Genomic DNA, 23,584 nt, shown 5'->3' with positions numbered 1-23,584 from the left:
TTGTGGACAATTTATTTCCAAACTCAGCTTCAGAAACCTAAGATAACTCGCCAGTGTTGTCTTAAATCATTTAACCTGTGAAACTTGTGGCTTCATTTTTTTTGACATATTACAGGATCTACATTTCAGGCATAACCGAACTTCAATTACTGAAGATTTGATTTAGCAAATCGCTTGTTTGCTATAACCTGTTTCTTAGTTTTAAATTGCGAACCTAGTAAGTACGTAGCGCTCAAATCATTGGCAAATTTCTGTCCCTGAAATTTCTGAAATTTCTCCAGTTGCCAGAGGTTCCTAACATACGAAATATTATTATTTATTATTATTATTTCAGTAGATGAACCCTATTCACATGGAACAAGCACACCAAAGGAGCCACTGACTTGAAATTCAAGCTTCCAAATAATATGTTGGTTCCAACCTCCCACCTCAGCAGACCCAACGCTGCAGCAGTAACTGATCACGATACAGAGCCAGTGATTTTTCATCGCCCGGGGGGTTAGACGCGAACCCGCCATATCTGATTGGCATACCAGGACACTAGTCACCATAACAGCGGACCAATATCTCGAAAATTCCTTCAGTTCGGTGGCATTTACTTTCCTTATACCCTATCTAATTAATTCAGGGCAAGTCACGATATTTCTACTGAGTTCAACTGAAGTTTTAATCACTGCACATGAAGAGAGCGAAAGTCCTGTGAAAGTATTCTATACTTTATCACCCTAAAACCTAATGCATGTTGTGGATTTTTTATTGATATTTTGTGTAATCTAAGACAAAATATGGATCTTCATTTTGACATTATTATTATTCTTATTAAAATAGTCATTTTGACACGGCTCACGTATGCAATGTAAAATAAGATTTGCATATCATCCTCGACAGCTATACCATTATTATTATTATTATTATTATTATTATTATTATTATTATTATTATTATTACATGTGAGACAACGTAAGATATGGGTCTTAAACTGGACGAGTGACGTAACATGAAAATGACGTAACATGAAACCACACATCTCAGTTTTCGTAGTAATGTGAAATGAGATGTTCAATGCCTTCACTGTTACGTTACGTAACGTGAAATGCGGAGATCTTCTGGGCAGTTATGTGACGTAACGAGAATTCCAAACCTCAGATGAACAGTTAGATTTGTATAGAAGCCTTTGGGACAGATGCCGATGGCAAGAAAATATAAATAAATATATAAATAAATAAAGAAAAAAGAGAAATAACAAATTAGGCGATGTCAACTTCCACCTTGAGCCTAACTACGTATTCACAAGGGACCCAACACTGGAATGCTATACGCAGATCTCCTGCAGTACAAACTAACAGCTTCGACAAGCGACCTGTGATCATAGGATTCGTATCCGAGTGCAGGACTGCATGACCAATTAAGTCTAAGACGCGGCTGTTCTGACAGATATTATATAAATGTTCGTGTTTAAGAAAATACGATTGAGAACGGCCAGATTTAGCGACCGGTGAGTGTGTTTTAGTGTTTGGCGAGTTTTTCTGCAAGTAAAATCGTTGTGATGTTGTGTGTTTTACTGACCTTTGCCTATTTGATAAAGGGACTTTATCCCAATAATCTAATAACTTTTTTTTTCCTTTTTTACGAGACTTGAATGACCGTGGATATCTAAAACAAAAGAAGTCGCTTCTTTAAAAAAAAAAAAGGTTAAAGAAGACGGTAGAATTGGATACAGAATTTTGGCCAAAGGCCAAGCACTGGGACCTATGAGGTCATTCAGCGCTGAAACGGAAATTGATAGTAGAAAGGTTTGAGAGGTGTACCACGAGGAAAACCTCAAAGCAGTTGCACTATGAATCAACTGTTAGGAGAGGGTTGAGGAAAGTAAGATGGAAGAAAGAGAATATGAAAGAAGGTTCAGTAAAAAGGAATGAAAGAGTTTGCAGCTAGGGGCCTAAGGAAGGCACGCTGCAAAGAACCTTAAGTAACGCCTACAGTGCACCGCATGAGGTGCACTGACGGCACTAACCCCCTACGGAAAAGAGGGTAGAGGGTTCTACATTCTGGAATCGAGCGGTACGAAAAACTCATAAAACCGGCTGACTCTCGAGTTCACAATCTTCGCGTACTTCCCTCCACAGCAGATTGGTAACCAAGGACAAATATAGAGGTTAATTAATACCTCTCCTTCAAGTAATGGTAAAATAACTGAATACAAAGAACAATGTTATTATTTCGTAGCGTTTTACAAGACGGTGACCGGACTTGGAGGGACAGACGTCGTATTATGGTTACGGTTCATTTTCAAAGAACAAATGTTCGTTTGGAATTACCCACGCAAACCTCACCTCTCCCATATCGCCTGGGTTTTACACAGGACTCGTCACACAAAATTCCGTGGCCTAAACACACACACACACACACACACACACACACACACATATATATATATATATATATATATATAATTCATATATATATTATATGTACTATATAAATATATAAATATATATTTTATATATAAATTCAGAGAATTTACAAAAAAATATCATCAAAGAAAACGGATTTAAAAACAAAATTGCTAAAATGGTGCTCACCTAACTGGACATGTTCAATTTCCCCCAAAAAAAGCAAATGTTTGAACCGCCTGCTAACCAAACACGTTCATTAATCTTACCTTGCCCCCGAATAGCAGTTCTGATGCATCAGTCATTAAATTGAAGAGCGGGGTTACACACGTTGCTGCAAAGAAAAAAACAAATGAATATAACAAAATGTAGAACTTAGGTCAAAGGCCAAGCTAAGCTGGGATCTATGAGGTCATTCAGCGCTGAAAGGGAAATTGAGAGTGGGAGGTCTGAAAGGTGTAACAGGAGGAAAACCTCAAAGCAGTTGCACTAAGAAAGGCCTGTTACAGAGGGTGGAAAGTTATATGGGAGAGAGACAATATGAACGGAGGTACAGTCAAAGAAATGAGAGAGGTTGCAGCTAGGGCCCTAAGGGACGTTTCAAATAAGTAATGCCTACAGTGCACCACGTGGAGAAAAAAAATACAGATTGCATTTCTTCAGAGCCCCCAAAAAATGATCATATAGATTCAACTAGTGTAATATAATTACCCCTATATATTCTGGAAAAGTTTTTGCGGTGGTATTAAAAAATGCAAGGATTACATTTTTGCAGCACCAATAAACTATCTGTTATATTCACGTCATGCAGTATAACTTATTCTAGAAAATTTTCATAGTTATTTTATCAATATCTGGAAAATTAAGTTTGTTTCGTGTTACGAAATTCTCTTAAGGAACTGTCTTGAGATACCTGCAATATATATATATATATATATATATATATATATATATATATATATATATATATGTATGTATATGTATGAAAAATTCCTAAAAAATCAAAGTAAATACAAGGACCTCTATCCCCAAACTCTTTAAAACATTTCAATATTATCGTTTAACAAAACCACATAAAACAAGACATTCTTGGAAGAATGTCCTAAACGTGATTACATAAAGTAAACGGAGATTTTAAAATATTCGGTTGCTGTTTCAAGAACCGATTCTAAATAAAACCACAAGGTTTTCACAGAGAATAAAAACAACACAAGAGAGAGAGAGAGAGAGAGAGAGAGAGAGAGAGAGAGAGAGAGAGAGAGAGAGAGAGAGAGAGAGAGAGAGAGAGAGAGGTGGAATCGGTTTAGAAGAGCTGAATGGAAAGTTAATACCGGAAATGCAGAAGGAAAGAACGGGATATACCCATTCGCTACATTAGGGGTCATTTAAGTTCTTTTCTCATCTGCTAAATCTTGTGGCGGCAAACCCTGTAGAAACTGCAGTATCACGAAAAGAAGCCAATAATTGCATAATGAACTCATATTCCCTATACCTCGTTGAACTTGTGATATTTTGTCTCCTACACGTCAGATTGCCTGTGTACAACCTTCCAGAAAACAGAGATTTGTTTGTTATTAAATGAATATCTTCTCCCAACGTAAGTAAACGGTTTTTTTTTGAGTTCACAGCCATGCAATGAGCAACTGAGCCTGGCCCCTTCTCTCTATATTGCCGCATTTTCTCCCTCTCACCCATCTCAGTGATTCCCTTTCATTCACTCAAGAGAACTGCTTTCCAATCGCTTGCATAAAAATAATTATCATAATGAAAACTGATTTTTGGTTTCTCGATGGCTACTCTACAACTCAGCTGCAGGCAAGCTACGCCTCTAGACCATGTGCCGGCACGGTCTCTTGCCTCTAAAGCAGCCTGTAACTACTTTTTTTTCTGTCAATTTTCTAATTTAGCACATGTACAGCTATGTGTACTGTTAATGGAGTACATGCTATGCCTCCAGCGTTTCCAAGGCTAGCATAATTCCTACCTCTCATTGCTAATCTTATGTATTCTCCCAGTTTTTTTTATTAGGAGACTTTAGTCTCCAAGGTTACGTCACGATCCTTCATATTCATTAGTTCCTTGCACGAGAATAAACGTTAAAACTTTCCGCGTTTCTTCTTCCCGCCAGTACTCACAGCCCACCTGACTTGGCAATATTGAAAAAAATGTGGCATAAAACTTAAATTAGAGAAAGATAGGGAGAAATAAGGAGCTGCATTGCCGAAAGAATTTATATAAACCTTTGGATACACTAATGCAAACATCCACTGTGAAACCTGTTCAGTCTGCTCATAAATGTTTCCTTTTATTATACAAAGGCGATTACGAACAACACTTGACTTCACCCATCTGGCAAATACGATCATCTGTACACAGAAGAACCAGCGAACAACTTTACGGCACAAGAAAGCTGAGAATATGTAATACGAGCTTGTTTTCATTCGTTAAATCTACATTGCTGTGTATAAACAGCCATGAAAATTTATTAGAACATGTAATCATACATTTTTTAACGAAAGGCATTAAATACGATCGTCTGTATACAAAGACCCACCTAACAACTTCACCGTACACGGAAGCTTGAGAATACGCAAAGCGAAATCGTTTTCACCCGTTAAATCTACATTACCGTGTATAAACAGCCATGAAAACTTATTATAATTCATAATAATATATTCTAACATTAAGTATATATTAAAAAACCTAGCTCTAGCACATATTTCAACCGTTATTCACCCGTTTGCTGCCTACAAATCGACCACTTACCGTTCGCTAGCTTCGCACTGGCAGCAGCCGCTGTCATCACTCACCAACGTTGTTGTCGCCAGTCATCGTCATGTCCGGATCGAGCTACGACCGCGCAATTACCGTCTTCAGTCCCGACGGGCACTTGTTCCAGGTGGAATATGCGCAGGAGGCCGTGAAGAAGGGATCCACCGCTGTCAGTGTCGGGTAGAAGTGCTCTTGAGGGGCGATCTAAGTTATAAAGTGCTCTTAAGTGGCGATATAAGTTGAGGAGAGTGCCGGTAGCTAAAGGGTCTGGGATGTTCTGTCGAGGTTGAAATTCGGGTTCGTTCGTTGGAATGTTTCCGGGGTTATTTAATGTTAATTTTAATGTTTATTTTGAACAGGGGTTAATTTATATGTTTGAGGTGATTTAGGAACCTTGCTGGTTTTGGGGTAGGGTTGGGTATTGTCCGTGCCCGGAGACAATGGCCCGTCAGTGGTGGGATCGTCTCGATTGGATTTTTGGAAATGGCCGGATTATTTTTACACAGTTTACGAGGATAATATTATAGATTAAATATGCTTAACATATCATTTAAAATAAGCCTGATAACTGAAAAAGTCTTAAAGGCCAATTACAAAGATGCATCTTAGCCCGACGTAAGAGGCGGCGCTGAATAATAATGGTGGGTCCCGGCGCTTGGTCTGCAAGACCTGAATTTCATAATCAATCAGTCAATCAATCAATCAACCAACGTAAATGCGAGGTCATGGGGGTCACCCCCCCCTCCACCCTCTCCAATCTTGGAGCCCCCGGTCCTTGAATGGCTGATGGGACAAGACCGCCTAACCTGACGTAGTGTGCGATAGATTATCAGAGGGGGTTGGTGCTGTCAGTGTACCTTACGTGGTGCACTGTGGGCACTACTTAAGGTTCTTGCAGCGTCCCTTCGGCCCCTATCTGCAACCCTTTTCATTCCTTTTACTGCACCTCTGTTCATATTCTCGGTATTATTAAGGAAATCTATTAGAAAATGAACCATACTAACCTGACGTACCCCAGCCTAATCTAACCTACTTAGCCAGAGGCCCCCAGACCCCCTCAGGTGAAGGAAGCTCCACTTTTTTACCAAAAGTTCCCCTATAACACTGCGCGTGCGTGATAGCATTCCAGGATGGCCACCATACAAAAACATAATCGGTTCCGAGGTTAATTACAATCGACCGACAAAAAATAACGGTAGCTTCTTGATAAGCAAACAAAATTCTGTAAAAAAAAAAAAACCATATTCTCTCTCTTCCATCTTCCTTTCCACACACCCCTAACAACTGATTCATAGTGCAGCTGTAAAAGGTTTTCCTCCTGTTACACCTTTCAAACCTTTTTTCTGGAAATTTCTGTTTCGGCGCCGAATGACCTCAGGGCCCCGGGGCTTGGAATGTGGCCTAAATTTCATATTCTGTTCTGTCGATTATAAAAGGTCGACGCAGAAATTAAGGAGCGGATGCTGAGTAGTGAGACGGGTGGGCAAGAGAAATCCGAATATGAAAACGGGCCAAACTCATCTTTTCCTAGAATGCTGTGTCCTGACCTAACCAGACCTTACCTTCCTAACCTGATTTTTGGAACTGTGCCCTGACCTGGCTGGTGGGACTCCCTCCCCCCGACCCACCAAGTAGCACAACATCGGAAACAGAGTGGCGCAACCAAATTTCCGTTTGGACACAACAAACCTTACCTTACCTTACCTAGAATGCCAGACTCTGACCTAACCTAACCTCCCTACCTCACTTAGGATGCTGTGATCTGACCTGCTAGGGGCACAAAGTACCCCCCCCCCAAGTAACACTAAACATTGGAAACAGATAGGCGGGACCAAATTTCCGTTCGGACACGTGGTCTGGCACTGGCTACAACTTGACAGAAACAACCTTAACCTAACCTTTCCTAGAGCATTGTGCCGTGACCTAATCAGAACTTTCTAACCCAACTAGGGTGCCGTGCTCACTAGCTTCTAAATGGGGGGGCCACCCCCTTTATTACCAGTCCTCGATATTAGAATATTTCGCTCTGAAGTCTCCTTAATATGCTTAATAATAAATCCATACTAAATGCTATCATAAATTTTCTTTTACCTAGATATTTACAATGAATGTTACCCATCTGGACTGTTTTAAGTTTATGTTTTGACAGTCAGGTGACTGGGGCTCCCAATCAGATTTTTATTATTTTTCTTTTTGTCCAAGTGCTTTGTGCATAACGATGGCTGACATGTCTGAAACTACTTTTGTTATCTTCACATGGAAATATGGGAATGTGAACAAAGCTGAAACCTTACTGGTTCTTTCATTCAGAGTTTTACCAATTAAATGGGATTTTAGAACACAGGAATTGCTTGAAAAACCCAGCATCTGATCTTGGTTATGGGTGTAGATGGGTAAACTCTTGTTCCTTCAATTATTTCAGGCAGATATATTAATTTTTTTTTCAGCGTATTTCGAACATGATGTTGATTTCAGCAACAAATAGATAATTTAAAGATAATGTAACCTTTTGTATACTATAATTATGGGGAACGACAATGGGAAAAGGGGATTTTTGGTGGGGGAAGATTCAAAAGAGGAAAATAGGAAATAACATGGCTGTATTTTAACATCCCCGTAACACCTCGGCAAGTTTTGATTCTAATTAAGGTAAGGTAAGGGAAGGTCCTGACATCCTAGGTTAGGTAAGGTTAGGTGTACATGGGTTAGGTTTCGGTCCAGTTTATTTTACAGTGCCCACGTTATGTAAGGTGGGGGAAATGTACAGGTGGGGGCAAAGCGCCCCTCAGCCAGGTAAGGACCTAGCACCCTAGGTTAGGTCACAACCCTATTATATTTTTTAATTTCGCGTCCTAGGTTAAGGCAGTTAGGTTATAAACATCCTTTTAATTCACTCATTTTGTGTTCCCCACCCAACGACCTGCTTTCCCACTGTGGTCCCCCCAAATAATTATAGGTTCTAAGAGGGTTCAATAGTTTAAATTTGCTCATTCACTAAACTGAACATCAGAAAATTTAAATCTCACATTAACATAGGAAAATGATATTTTAAACGGAAGAATGCAATTACGGTTTAAGATTTACCATGCGCTCAAATTCCCTCAGTTGACCTAATCTAACATAGCTGCAGAGTCTCACTGACAGGTGGGCCTTGCTAGTCTTTAGCTATAACCCTAGAACCCCACCTAGCTTATGTAACATATGCTAAAGCATCCTGCCTAACAGGTTGGTGGAGGTTTTGCCAATCTTTAACTATTTTGACTGACTGCCATGAACATAGCGTCTTCCTGTATGTTGAGGAAATGGCAAGAGAGGCTGTCATTCCATCTAGTCATTAAGCAAGCTAACTGTAGAAAAAAGGAGCATTGTATAGAGATATCTAGCCTAGACTTAATCATCCATTTGCCAATAACACAGGAGGTGAATTTTCCTATGTGTTGGGCATCAGCACCTAATGAATACTTTAGACTACTGTATCATAAAAGGAGTTGGTGCACCAGAGTGCCTATGGTAATTGGTTACTGAGAGAGAAACACATTCTGGTGAAATTTCCCAGTAATTTTAATCAGCAACAAAAGTACCTCTCAAATTAAATTCTATGGCTAGTGTTTCTGAGGATGATGGCACCTTCATACTTGAGGTGCTGCCTAAAATTGATCAAAATTTGAAATAAAATTGTGGATTTAAAATTTTTTGTAACTGTTATTACCACTTGAATATACTCTAATTTTAAGCTAGTATGCTTTAATCCCCACCCTTATTTCACTTTCTAGTGGATTATGTTGTTTTTTTTTTCTTTCAATATGATGCCGATTGTCATTCTTTGTGTTGGCTGTAGAGGCAGTCCCCGGTTATCGGCGGGGGTTCTGTTCTGAGGGTGTGATGATACCCGAAAATCGCCGCTAACTGAAAATCGGCAATGTTCGGGGCTTATCGGCACCAAAAAGCGCTGATTTTCGTTTATCAGCGCTTCTGTTATGTATGCATTGGCCCCAATAAGCGGAAATTATTTTCGTCACTAGACAAGCCCCGTAAAACCGGATGGCCGTTAACCGGGGACTACCTGTACTTACAGTAAATAACATACATCATTCACCTTAAATCTTGGGCCTTTGCAGTAGTGTAGATTATAGTACTTTATTTCATTTTTCCAAAGGCAACCACATCACATACGGTGGTTCTTTAACTTTTTAATAACAATCACATACGCATGCAATAAAAGAAAAGCTCCTTTTAAGAAAAATATTGTAGTATTATGTTAGCCAGTGGTACAGAGCATTTCTGCTTTGACAAATTTCAATACTGTGATGCTTGTTGTTGTAGCAGTGACAGCACAACCAGGCCTCAGTCTTGGGTTTCTTTTCTCAAAAAACATCCTAAACTAATACAAACACCACCATACGTACAAATGAGTTAAGTTCCAGGTGGCCATTTGTTTGTTGAATCGTTTGTAGGTTGGTTACTGTACTCTTCATGCCTATTTAAGTACAGTATCGTATGAAATCGACACAGTACTGTATGTTTTTTCATCCTAAAACACAATACACTGTACGTACAGTACTGTATGTACAGAATAGGCATACAAAACAAAATTCGAACTTACGGGTGGCAAAGCGGAGCTCTCAGAACACAATTTTAATTTGCGATCCCGTTTGTTTGTATATCTGAATGGTTGTAAGTTGAATGTTCATAAGTAGGGTGGTGTCTGTACAGTATTTTAAAATGCTTTTCAAAGGAGAATCACTGCTGTCTTAGTAAAAGCACCCATTACTTTCTAAATAAAATAAAAAAATTATTGGCACGAGCTAAAGGAACATCTTGCATGTACGGTTTAATGAATTTCATGTAAATCGTTAATCACGCTAAAATCGCCCACATTGCTGAGATGTAGTTGTTTGTGCCGGTTGATGGTTTAGCAACCATAATTATTGTCTGACAATGCATTAGACTGCCCACGTTAAACTTGATAACAGACATTTTCAAGATTATCTAATTTGAATATGGAGAAAATAAATTATTACATTCATCTGTACCTCAAGCTCGGCCTAAACTAATGCCCTTTCAGGAACTCAACCATGACAACAGTATTTGTAGCTGCAGACCAAGATGGTCCGAATAAAGATGAAATTCTACCTCAGCAATTTAGACCATCCCTTACCCTTGGTGGTTAAAAGCAATTGTGTTACTGTATGATCATGTATGTTTCATGGGAGCTTGTAAATTACAGTTTCAAAGTAAACTGTCTTGTAGATTCAACTTGTTGCATAACAAAAGTCAGATAAAGAACTTGTGTGAAGCTGTGGTTTATAATGTGCTTTACCTCTGGAAGCTTACGCCTTTTGTCATTCTACACGTTTCGAAAGTGTTCAGTGAGATGGATCATTCCACTTCCTTGGTCCTGTGGTGCCAACGACAGTATGGGGTCTGGGTTGCCGCCATAAAGACTAGACTTTCAACCCAATGCTAACGACTCGTTCGTTACATTCGAGTTGGCCGAGAAACGGTGTCCAAATTGTTATTTCTCTTGACTAATGAGGTGGTCAAATGAGCATACCCCTGCAACTTCTTGATGGACATCCGTGCTTTTTGGACCAGATCTTCCGAGGCTGGGGGCGTCGGTCTGTCCATCGCATTCAGGAAGAACCTGTCAGTTGAGTACTAGGACGGCTAGGATGGAATGTAATTGTGCAGATCACATTCATCTCCTTTTACCTTGGGACGTCGCCCATAGGTCCTTGGACTCCTCTTCCTACTAGGATCCTATGGTGGATGCTCAACAAGTCATTTAGTTCACCCAGCTCTTGAGGGACAGGTTGCATCTCACCTAAGGTGTGCAGCTGCTAGGAGAAGGTGTGTGTGGGACTGGCCTCCCTCTCTCCTGTCTTCCTGTGGTCAGAGGAACAGTGAACGAGCCGTCACGTGCTGGACTGGCGTGCATGCAGGTGATCTAGATGACTGAGTATCCTATTTCTAATCTAACTTCTCATATATGTAATTTATCAAGTAATTATGTAGCTATACTTTCCTACTTGTGCAGCAGTTAAAAAATTGGAAGTTCGCGGTAGTGATTCGTTTGTTTATAGTGTAAGTAACTACCCCGCCCTCTATCGGGGAACAATAGGAGCATTGTAACAGCGATAGTCACTTCTTTTCTGCCGGCTTTAACGTCAACACTGAATATTTTGGTGGTTCAATTTGAAGTTTTTTCTTCGCTTTTCCCAAGGATTTGGTGAAGCACGCATTGTTTTCTTAGCTTCTCAGCTTAGCGTAGTGGATTTTCTGCACTTTATTTCTTACGATGTCTGATTCCAGTTCATCAAGTATTAGGTATTGAAGGGAGGGGTTGCAGGACCTGAATGACCAAAGTAACCTGCGATAGTCGTACGATCTGTGCAAAATGTAGAGGACAAGTGTTCGATAGATCTCGCATGTGCTGAATGTGTTGGATGGGATGAGAAGAAATGGAGGGTTCCTAGGTCTCATTTGGATAAGTTGGTTATGGATAGGAAGAGTAAGGCAGCTGTTAGAGCCGAGAGTAGAGCTCAGAGTTTAGAACCTGTCACTAACATTCAACTCATTGACTGTAACATCCCATTATTCCAATTCCAGAACAGTAGCCAGCCTCGAGAGTAAGTTTGATCGTAAATTCGATCTCGTAGTTAACACTGTGTCCGAGTTGGGTGAATCGCTTAAAGTCCTTACGGACGAAATACAGATTATTAAACACGAAATACAGATTATTAAACAATCAGGAAGAGGGTACCTGGGTGAGTCGAACTACCAGTCAGCGCAGGGATTTACTCGGAATCCTCCCTCCTAAAGTAAGTCTCCTATATGTAAAGCCCTTACCACCCTCTCTGGGCCAAAAGGTAAACTGCGCATATCTGAATGTATACCGACTGGGTGGGTGGTGCTTCCGCCCCCACCGTCAGTAACTGTTACCATAACCAACCTTGCAAAAGTTTAACGGCCAGACTCCTAGCAGCTCGCTGAAAGTTAATCCCATACGTAAAGGCTTCAGGTTTGTATGTTAGGAAAAATACAAATTACTTTTAAAAATTTGTCGTTTTTAATTTACGATCACGATTGTCCGCGTCTCTGAAAGTTCGTAGGTTGAAAGTTCAAAGTAGAGGAGCATCTGTACTGTAAACATCTGCACTATCCAGTACTTACCTATCACATCTAGCGGTAATGGCATACTGCAGTCATTAGATTGATTGTACAGTACTGATTTTACTGATACGTATTGCAATAAACTTTAAAATGAAAATTTGCTTTGAAAAATAGGAGAAAAATATAGTGGTATTATAATTAACAAATACATTACAGTACTGTATTTACCACTATTTCTGGAAGCACAGCTCCTTTTGAAAGTCGGTTTCAAATTGTAGTTAACTATTATATGGCCATCTGTAATTGGCAGATTTTATTTTAAATATATGAAATTGTAAGTTGCTAATTCTACAGTTGCATTATATACTGTAGCTACACAAAAGTTCTGATTAAAACATTTGACTGTTGAACACTTACAACAAGATAATGAGACTTGTCTTTCCAAATTAGCAGCCTCGACCATTGACCAAAGGTATCAAACTTAAAATATACCCAGTACAGTATACTCAGATGTCTCGGGTTCGCGTCTCCCCCAGGGCAGTGAAAAATCACTGGTTTTGTATCATGATCAGTTACTGCTGCAGTGTGGGGTCTGCAGTGGGAGGCTGAAGCCAACATTCTTTGGAAGCTTGAATTTCGAGTCAATGGTCCCTTTGGTGGGCTTGTTCCATGTGTAATAATTTTCATCTACTGAAATAATAATAATAATAATAATAACTGGTTCATTAAACTTAGTTATTACCACATGGACAAGAGTACAGTATTCCTTAGAGCTTATACCCCTGCCAAAGGCCACTTATTCAGTAATTGAAATATACATTCTTGGACTGCTGGATTTCCTTTGTAGAGCCTGAACACAGTAATATTATTGACAGTTATTGGATGGTGTTAGGTTGTCAAATCTTCACTAACCCAAAACAAAAACTAAATACAAATGGGATCGCAAATTGAAATTGTGTTCAGAGCACTCCCCTTTTTTACCCATAAGTTCAGATTTTTTTTTGTGCACTTGATACAGTACTGTACGTACAGTGTATTGTCTTTTAGGATGAAAAAATTACGGTACTTTATTGTTTTTATGTCATACTGTACTTAAATAGGCATGAAGAGTACAGTAACCAACTTACAAACAAACAACATACAAATGGCCGTCCGGAACGTAGCTCGTTTGTAGTAGGGTGGTGTCTACAGTAAACCCCCCGTATTCGCGGTCTCACGATTTGCGGACTCACCTATTTGCGGATTTCTCTCTGGAATGTATTACACATAATTCGCGGAAAATTCCCCCATTTGCGGTATTTTTCACTAAGAAATATTCACTAATTAATGTATTTCACATCATTTTCATGACTAAATGTACTTTTTGTGATAAAACTATTAAAATACTCAGGTACAAGCATTTGTAGAGATTTTTATTTGTGTTCGAACTATCAAAATAGGCAGTTCTAAGTGTTTTTAGAGGGGTTTTAAGTATTGGTGGATTTTAGCTATTCATGGGGGGGGGGGGTTATGCATCCCCAGCGAATATAGGGGGTTTACTGTACATATTATGCGGGGGATCACCTGATTAATGTGTTGGCTTCGATTCATGTATGTCCTTTCCTTGACACAGGCAAAATGATTCAGTTTCCTCTGCAGAGGGAATCGAGAGATTTGAGATTAGGCCACATTCCTATGATACAACAGAATACTCTGTTTCCTACTAAAAGTGCTAAGAACTCCTCACCCAACTGTACTTCACTCCTATGACTAACCAAGGCTACCTTGTGGCTTAGATAACTTTTATTCAGGTCACGAATTGATATTATCAAAGCACATCTTCATATGAAAACCAGTGACCTATAGCAGTTTTCAAGATCACTTTCAGTTAAAATGCACCACAGGAAAATGTTCTTTTGTTTTCTCGTTTTAGTAGATGCAACATTTAATATTTAAAGTTTAGAATTTTTCACTGTTTAATGCTAAACCAAATTTATTTAATGGTTTAGTCTGTGTCCCGTACATAATGAAATCATCCCCTTTTGCGAGAAAAAGTTAAATATGAAGTGCGGTATTTCCAAATTAGCATTGGTGATTGCTGAGGTACTGACAGCCGTGTATTATATCAATAATAAACCCCGTATTCATGGGGATACATACCGCACTTCCGAATAGCTAAAATCCATGAATACTTAAAACCCCTCTAAAAACACTGAGAACTGCCTATTTTGATAGTTTAAACACAAGAAAAACCCTCTAAAAATGCTTATACCTGAGTATTTTAATAGTTTTATCACAAAAAGTGCATTTAGTCATGAAAATATGAAAATACAGTAATTAGTGAATATTTATCAGTGAAATTACCGCGAATGGGCGAATTTTCCGCGATTAATGGGTTAGATACATTCCACAGAGAAATCCGCGAATACGTGAGTCCGCGAATCGTGAGAACGCGAATATGGGGGGTTTACTGTAATGTCTTTTGTTTTGGTGAAAAATACAGTCATGTAGAAGTCAAATGAGTGATCATCCCATATCTCATTCTGAGCAGTTTCCACATTACCACTACTGAGTATCTTGTTAGATTTCTGAAAAGAAAACTATTGTGCCGGCTTTGTCCATCCGCACTTTTTTCTGTCCACACTTTTTCTGCCCGCCCTCAGATCTTAAAAACTACTGAGGCTAGAGGGCTGCAAATTGGTATATTGATCATCCACCCTCCAATCATCAAACATTCCAAATTGCAGTCCTCTAACCTCAGTAGATTTATTTTATTTAAGGTTAAAGTTAGCCATAATCGTGCTTCTGGCAGTGATATAGGATAGGCCACCACTGGGCCGTGGTTAAAGTTCCATGGTTCGCGGCTCATACAGCATTATACCAAGACCACCGAAAGATAAATCTATTTTCGGTGGCCTTGCTGATACACTGTAGCGGCTGAACAGAAAACTTGATTGCGCCAAGGAAACTTCGGCGCATTTTTAGCTTGTTATTCTTAGAGTGTCAAGTGTTTGCTTTCTTCCTGCATGTTGCCTGCTTTCCCCTTGACCTACAGCTAAGTCTTGGCAGATTTGGTTAGGTCATCTGGTATCTTTGGAGAACCTGGTTCCTTACAGTCATCTCCACAATCCCACAATCTTTGTTAGTGGCTGATGTTTTCCAATGTTTTGTATGTAAGCCAGGGCACCCACTTGTTGGAGTCTCCAGCAAAAGGGTTATGGAGCAGGGAAAACGGTCACAGACACAAACTAATGGGAACCGTAGGGTGTCTTCTTAGTCCTCTAATCATTTGCGATTCTCTTGTTGGATTGCTGTGTCTGGGCCATGGCTGACAGCACGCCACCATAGCTTGCTTACAAAACCAGGGAGGGATATGGTCGAGATCTTCGCTTGTGCAGAATGTCACGAGATCACCATCATGCCTCGGTTCATTTCCCGAGTTCAAACGTCATGCCAAATGCTCTCAGCAGGGCTCATGAGATCCTATCGTTGGTTTGGTCTCTGCTCTAGAATGTTTGCGAGGCAAAAATAAATAAAATTGTTCTTCCTCAATGGATTTTGAAACCTTGTAGTGTAGTGGTTCAGAAATTTGTTTTAAGTTTGAAAGTGTGAGTTAACCCGTGCTGAATCTTTTTGTCAAATTGTTTTAATGTACTGTTCTCTGCAGTCAGATCTGGTGGCTTAGACAGTGGACAGTCTGCTCAGATTATTCTAATGTCCCCTTTTGGTTACAGCAAGGGAGGCTCCCAGACCTTCTAGATCACATTGTAGACTATCTCATACTTCTTTCCGTTTGGAGAGGTCTTCAGAAGTAGCCCCACTTCCACCCATTTTACTGTTATCCAGTCACTTATTTTCATGTATGGCCATTATTACTCGTAAACTCAGGGAGAATGGCTTTTCAATAGCTGATGCAGCAGCCATCACCAACAGTTCTCTACCTTGGCCCATTGCCATGGAAAGTGGACAAGATTCGTGGTTCGGTGTGACAAGCAAGTTGTCATTAGCTCAAGGTCTGTGTTACTATAATAACTTACTTCCCTATCTGCCTGAGCAATGTCAACAAGCACTCTCTCTGCTACTGTAAAAATTGCTGTTGCCATACTCTCCAGTTCTCAATTATGTAGAGCTGCTATCTTTAGCAAGAAGACCAATCAAAAGTGAAGCAAACACATCGGCAATTACTCCATTTCTTGTTTTGCGAGCGAGAATGTCCCTTAGCCCCTGACTAAATAGTCCTCCATAGGCAGTGGGGCTACATCTTAGCAAGGGAACTGACAGGTTTTGCATCTTGACCGAGGATGACGTGGAGGTGGCGGCAGTACAAAGTAATTTCTTTGGATCCTTTAGCTAAAGCTTTATAACAGATATGGTATAGAATGTTCCTATGTTAAGAATGAGAAAATCTACAAAAATAGTCAATAGAGGTACATTAAGCAATGTAGACTAAGGAAACAATACATATTAAAGTGCTGTTGTCTCTTTGAAAGTTAGGTAGGGCATGAGTAATGCCATCAGTGAGATTTTAGATAGTGAGTGTTGTGACAAATATTGAGACATACTCTGCAATGGAGTAGCACACACTAGTCCTTGATATACAGAGGTTAATGGAAGTTACTCTTGAAGGTTCAAGGAAGATGTCTAAACAGGTATTGTGTGCATTGGGCATTTTAAACACTAATAAAGGTCCTTTGAAATACCTTTTTGGCCACCATTTCCAGACATCCAGGATTATCAGTACTACTTGAACATTGTTTATAACGTAGGTCCTCTGATTGCTAAAACTCCTAATCATCAAGAATTCTTGGCTAGAGTGTCAACATATTCCTGCTAACTGTATAAGACAGTTCTCAGTTTACGATGGTCTCGACCTACGCCGAAGTTCGACTTACAGCAAGCTGTAGGAACAGATATCTGTAGTAACTTGGGGACTGCCTGTGGATAAAATGAGGCTTAACATATTCTCTCTCTCTCTCTCTCTCTCTCTCTCTCTCTCTCTCTCTCTCTCTCTCTCTCTCTCTCTCTCTCTCTCTCTCTCTCTCTCTCTCTCTCTCTCTCTCATATTCACCGATTGTAATTTGTTTTGTTTTCCAGGTTGGCGTGAAAGGCAAAGATGTTGTGGTTCTTTGTGTAGAGAAGAAATCTGTTCCCAAACTACAAGAAGAACGGACTGTAAGAAAAATTTGTCTGCTCGATGACCACGTACTTCTGGCTTTTGCTGGTAAGAGATGTGTGGCATTTCTTTGCTTGATATCACAGATTTAAGCTTGTGTACATTAAGAGAAAATTTGAGCTAGCTACCAACTTATTTTACCTGTTCATTGCTTCAATTTTCACCTATAATGTAAGATAAATAATTTTGGTGTCTTCGTCTATAATGTATGATAAATAATTTTGGTGTGTCTTCGTCTATAATGCAAGATAAATAATTTTGGTGTCCTACGAGGGTCGAGGAATGTTGCATGGTGACTTTTGTTGAACTACAGGTCCCTTGTAATAATTTTGCTCTATCAGATTAAAGTTGTTAGAACAAGATTGCTTGCAGCTACCATTCTGACATTATTAATACCAATATTTTTAGCAGAGCACAGTGGTTTATAGAAAAAATCCAGATCTTGAAACCATTTCCCTGGTGTATCATATACTCCAATAATGTTGAGTCTAATGATTTCCTTTTTCCAGGGTTGACAGCTGATGCCCGTATCCTCGTGAACAGAGCACGTGTGGAGTGCCAGTCTCACAAATTGACTGTTGAAGATCCAGTAACCTTAGAATATATTACCAGGTAAATGTCAGAATAGAGAATATAGAATTTAGGCCAAAGACCAAGCACTGGGACCTAGTAGGTCATTCAACGCTAAAACTTTAAATTGACTGTAAAAAGGTTTGAAAGGTGTAACAGGAGGAAAACCTCAAAGCAGTTGCGCTATGAATCAGTTGTTAGGAGAGGGTGGAAAGTAAGATGAAAAAAAGAGATTATGAATGAAGGTACAGCAATAGGAACGAAAGGGGTTGCAGCTAGGGCCCGAAGGGACGTTGCAAAGAACCGTAAGTAATACCTACAGTGCACCGCATGAAGAGCACTGATGGCATTAACCCCCCTACGTGGAGTAATTGTTAGATGCTAGTGGGGAGCTAATGGTATAGTTTTCCTGTACCTCTATTGGTTAGTAGGAATTATAGCAGCCATAACATTGTAAAGAGTAATTGTTTTTAACTGTTTATAAGGATGGTATTAGATTTTACGCATTATTCATGTACTAATGGCACTATAATTTCAAGGAAATCACTTTTAATCAACACTGCATCGAGTTTTGAGTTTACTGTCAACGAGTTGAGATGTCCGAAAAGATTTTTCTTTTAATATAAACTCAGCCCTCTAACTTGTGATTCTACTGCATTATATTCAGTGGAAGTTTTTAATGTGATTACAGTGAAAGATTTTTTTATATTTTCAATAGAGTATTTTATGGTTTTCCTTTACTTTTCTGTTGAGACTTCAGTAGACAGGATATCCCGTATGTGCTAAAAAGGGGTCTGAGTAGAAGTGGGAAAAGTTTAAGAAATCAGTTTTGCAAATTCAAGAACTATTAAGAAGCCAGTGGATTCTGTGTGTGCAGCGTTTTGACTCTCCACTTTGACTGCCCGTCCGTAGGAATTTGTAATTTTTGGACTTCTGTATTTGTAATCACTTCGTGTTGCATGTTCAGTTGAAAAGTTAAGGATTTTATCAGATTTTTACCCGATTTAAGAAGTGTGTCCCCAGGCAAGAGTGATTAAGAATCAAAGTTTATATGTTTACATATATTTATAGTAAAACAAAAATGACTGCGAACATGGCTGTCATTAGCTACATTGTCAAACTTCTTCCTGACTTATAATCCGACTACAGTTAATCTGCATCTCTCAATCTGGGGTTCTTTAATTCAGTCATAAAATCCTACTTATCCCTCCCACGGGCTCTCCAGAAGAGACCATTACGGGGACAAGGCTGACAGTGATTCAGGGTTAGATATTGGGCATTAATATAATTCATTTAGATGATTAGAAAATCATTCTTATCCTATCATGTTATCAAACAATTTAATGTATATCAATTCTTCATTTACTGTAATATTTTTTTTTACTGTAAATCATCCTTTACCTGTCATCAGATTTCAGCCTTTTTCATTTTACGTCTTTAGTATTAGAAATGCAGAACATCAGTGTCAAGCTGTTTACCCATTCTGACCTGGCATAAGGAAGACGTGGCAACATTCCTGCCACATCTACACAATATCCCGGTTTAGGTCAGGGTGTTATGATTCAGATTTGGGAAATGTGGCAATGTCTAAAATGTACTACATACGGTAGACCCCACCTGTTCATGTTTACGGATTTGCGGCTTCACCTATTCGGGGATTTTTCTGTGGAAAATAAATACACCTCATTGCAGGAACTTTGTCTATTTGCGGTATTTTTCATAGAGAAATACTCACTAATTACTGTATTTTCATATTTTCGAGACTAAATGCACTTTTTTTGTGATAAAACTATTAAAATACTTGGGTATAAGCATTTTTAGTGGTTTTTTTGGTGTTTGAAATATCAAAATAGGCAGTTATATGTGTTTTTAGAGGGGTGTCAAGTATTTGCGGATTTTAGCTATTCGTGGGTCGACTGTGTTCGTAATCATTTTGGTTTGACTGCAGTGTAGAACATACCAGAAAATTGTAAGATGCGCTCTAAGATAACTGACAATTTGTAGTTGTTACCTTTTATAAAGTTTTTGGATAACATTTCACAAAATATTTGGAAATTATGATTCAGTAAAATGCTTCTTCAGACTTTGTCTTAGAATAACTCATGTTCTGTGCCGATTAAATTCAACCTAGTTGCTCAGATATGGAAAGAATTGGCAAGAAAATTTTACTTTCTGTAATTAACTTTCTTTGCAAATTGAATCGGATTGACATCTTGGAGCTGAACCAAACTGAAATCTTGACGTTAAATGAGATTGACACAGTTTTGCAACATTTTCTAAGGTTTAATCAAGATTTAGAGATTTTTTCTTCATTTCTGGTTATGGAATTTTAGAACAGTGGTAATTCTGGTATTGGTGGGTGAAGCAGTCTTCAGCTTGTATTAATGAACCTAACAACCTGAAGTGTGGAGGTCTATTAAACATTATTAGAGGTACATACTGTGAGTGTGTGTGGGAAGCTCTGCTAATTCTGTAAACTGCGAACTGATTTTGAAAAACCTAATGCAAGAGAAAGCACTTCATTCTTTGCATCTAAGAGGAGGAAACACTTAATTCTTCTTTCCATATTAGAAGAGAAAACACTTCATTCTTTCCATTTTACAGATATATTGCTACACTGAAGCAGAAATATACTCAGAGCAATGGACGAAGACCGTTCGGTACATCGTGCCTTATTGCAGGATTCGACATGGATGGGACCCCTCACTTATACCTGACAGACCCATCTGGAACATACACAGAGTGGCAGGTGATTACTCATTCTTTTCTTTTCATTAAAAGAAAGCAAATTTTCTATTATGTTAAAAGAATTATCTAAAGATTTTGTGTCTCGTTTTAATAAGGAATAAGTCATTTTGTGCATCCTTGATATATAGTCATTTCTGTTCGTCATTTAATGTAGCCCTCAACTTTCAGGCTAATGCCACCGGCCGCAGTGCAAAAACGGTGCGAGAGTTTCTTGAGAAACATTACTCTGACGATGCGGTGTCCACTGAAGAAGGAGCCATAAAGCTTGTTGTACGTGCCCTTTTAGAAGTGGTTCAGTCAGGTGCTAAGAACGTAGAAGTGGCAATCATGAAGCCAAATGAACCAATGAAGGTAGGTTTACTTTTTGTCTACGTTTCATCTGTCGTCAAATATCTTTTGTCGCTGACATCTAATTTCTTTTTTTTTTTTGTCCTTCATTTTCTTTTTATGTATAGTAGATGAAATGCATGACCAAATTTGCAAAACAGGGTGTCTTGGATGATTGTGCCATATGTGAAATCAGTGTTGGAAAGATCAGATTCATGACATGCAAGATTCCTTCTTCAAACACAGGTGAAGTGCAACTTGCAAAATTATATGACATTATTGTCATCTTTGGAAATAAAGCTTCAGACTTTAGGGTGACATCACAGGGAACAAAATTTAAGTGCTTCGGTGTTGTGTTTGCAATCATTGTTGTTACACAAAAAGGGAAATGGGGACTTTGGTATTATGGGAAAGGGCAGCTGTCAACAGCTCCAAACACTTTTATTGAGGGCTTTCAGTAAGACTTGTGAGGCATCCTGGATATTTGTTGCTTGTATTGACATAAAAAGTATTTATTTTCAAAGTATTACTGTACATTATTAAAGTTTAAAGTTAAAGATTGGTGGTTTCAGTCCTCCCACAGGCTATGTGCCACTTCAAACACCCAGTTTCCTGTATAACAGACATTTGTGTTTTTAAAAATGACTCAAATAATGCATTTATCAATAGTTTTCTTACATTTTATGGTTCCTCATAAACATGCATTTGAATACCACTATCCTGTGCTATCGTAAAAGTTCTAGCCCAACTTTTGCAATGGATTTTTCAGGCTACTTAGAAATATGGTGTGCAGCACCATTAGGTACACATTGTGGAAAATGCTGACTTGGTTCCAGTAGATTGTTGCCCATCATCCCCTTCCCATCGACATGTATGGGAAGAGATCCTGAGCATATTGCTAGTGGATCCATTGTTACAGTACAGACACCACCTTACTTACAAACGAGTAACTTTCAGGACAGCCATTTGTATGTTGAATTTTTTGCAAGTTGGTTACTGTACTCTTCATGCCTATTTAAGTCAAGTATGGTATAAAATCAATACAGTACTGTACATTTTTTCATCTTGAAAGACAATACATTGTACATACAGTACTGTGTGTACAGAATAGCGTGCAAAAACAATACATTGTACATACAGTACTGTGTGTACAGAATAGGCGTGCAAAACACAATTTGAACGTATGGGTGGCAAACAGGAGTGCTCGAAATGCAATTGTAATTTGCGATCCAATTTGTTTGTATCTGAATGTTTGTAGGTAGGGTGATGTCTCATGTATCCTATTTCTCATGTTCATAAAAGAATAATCGCTAAAAAGCAGTCATTTTTCAGGGGCAGGAAACTTCATTTTTTCATAAATGCTATTGCTTATATCCTTACTAGAAGGATGGTAACAAAACATACCGTACAGGTAGTTGGGATTGAGCAGCTTGGTTTATAATCAAGATAGCGAGGAAAGGCCAGCGTTTTTAAAACATGTTCGTGATTAAATAAGAAAACCATTTCTTCTTCTCTACAGATGCTGGACATTGCCAGTTTGGAAAAGATTGTCACAGAGATCGAAAAGGAGAAAGAGGAGGAGGCAGAGAAGAAGAAGCAGAAGAAATAGGAGTAACTTTTACGATGTAGGATTAACTGTTCTTTGTGTTGCTTTTTTGATATAATTAAGATTTCACCAACTTGCTTAGATAAATTTATGTGTTAGATTTATTACAGCTATTAATTTTTCAATAAAGGCTTTGAGATCTAGAGTTAAGAGTTTCTCTCCTCATAAGCAATGATTCTTTAAGGTAGCTTCTTGAAGTCAGTGTTACGGACTAAACCCCTGTCTCTTAAGTGATTACCGTATAGGCAAGTATTTGCAGACCTCATGAAAGTAAATGTTTCCATGAATGGTGCTATTGAAAATGATTGCCTATATGATCGCTAGAGTGAGGTTTTATTGTAAAAGTTAAAAATGGAGACAGAATTTCCTTAGGTCAGTCTCTTTGATGCTCAGAAAGAATTTTATGGCAGAGCATAAATAGGAAATGAGTTCAAGTTGATTGCTAATGCTAAGTATTCAAAACCAGTTACATTTAATTATTTATACTTTCTTATCATTTTTGTAAATTATCATTATACACAGCTTTCGGACAACTTACAGTATTTGTATTGCTCAGGGTTCCTGTAAGCATATTAGGCTTTCATTCGCTTACGGGAAAGTACACTTTCTCTGAAGGAAGTGTTTATGGTTTGAATTGAGTCTTTCTACCTTCTTTAATAGCCAAATCATTCATACTTAACTCAGGAATGTCTTTATAACCCAAAAAATATTTTTCAGACAAACCCATTTCTCATATAGCACTATCTGTCGTCCGTGCAAAGGATCCCAGTTGCAACCACTTGTGTCAGTTGCCCACTAGAGGTAGACGAGCAAATTGGGAAGGAAGTATGGTTACGGGTTTATATGAAAAATGTGTTCGTTCATACGCAGAACAAATCTTCTGGAAACCGGTTTAAAAGCTAT

General features: G+C 38.7%; 2 protein-coding genes across 3 annotated transcripts in view; both read left to right on the top strand.

Annotated features, from left to right (window-relative positions):
• LOC136853163 (uncharacterized) overlaps positions 1-1,548 on the top strand; it is an 84,145-nt gene extending 82,597 nt beyond the window's left edge. For both annotated transcript variants that reach the window (XM_067128494.1, XM_067128495.1), the window contains one exon: positions 1-1,548. This exon is cut by the window's left edge and continues 1,198 nt beyond it. The gene's annotated coding sequence lies outside the window, so the exon portion shown is untranslated.
• Positions 1,549-5,177: 3,629 nt separating this feature from the next.
• On the top strand, positions 5,178-22,826 carry Prosalpha4 (proteasome alpha4 subunit). The gene is made up of 6 exons (XM_067128492.1): positions 5,178-5,334; positions 17,352-17,478; positions 17,940-18,042; positions 20,605-20,749; positions 20,917-21,099; positions 22,595-22,826. The coding sequence occupies exons 1-6, from the start codon at positions 5,230-5,232 to the stop codon at positions 22,682-22,684; spliced, it is 753 nt and encodes a 250-aa protein (XP_066984593.1). The 5' UTR covers positions 5,178-5,229; the 3' UTR covers positions 22,685-22,826.
• The last annotated feature ends 758 nt before the right edge of the window (positions 22,827-23,584 follow it).

This window comes from Macrobrachium rosenbergii, chromosome 26, assembly GCF_040412425.1.
Source record: "Macrobrachium rosenbergii isolate ZJJX-2024 chromosome 26, ASM4041242v1, whole genome shotgun sequence".
In the NCBI taxonomy this organism is placed as follows: Eukaryota; Metazoa; Arthropoda; class Malacostraca; order Decapoda; family Palaemonidae; genus Macrobrachium; species Macrobrachium rosenbergii.
Note: the sequence above shows the minus strand (reverse complement) of the source record. Positions and strands in the feature narration are given on the sequence as shown.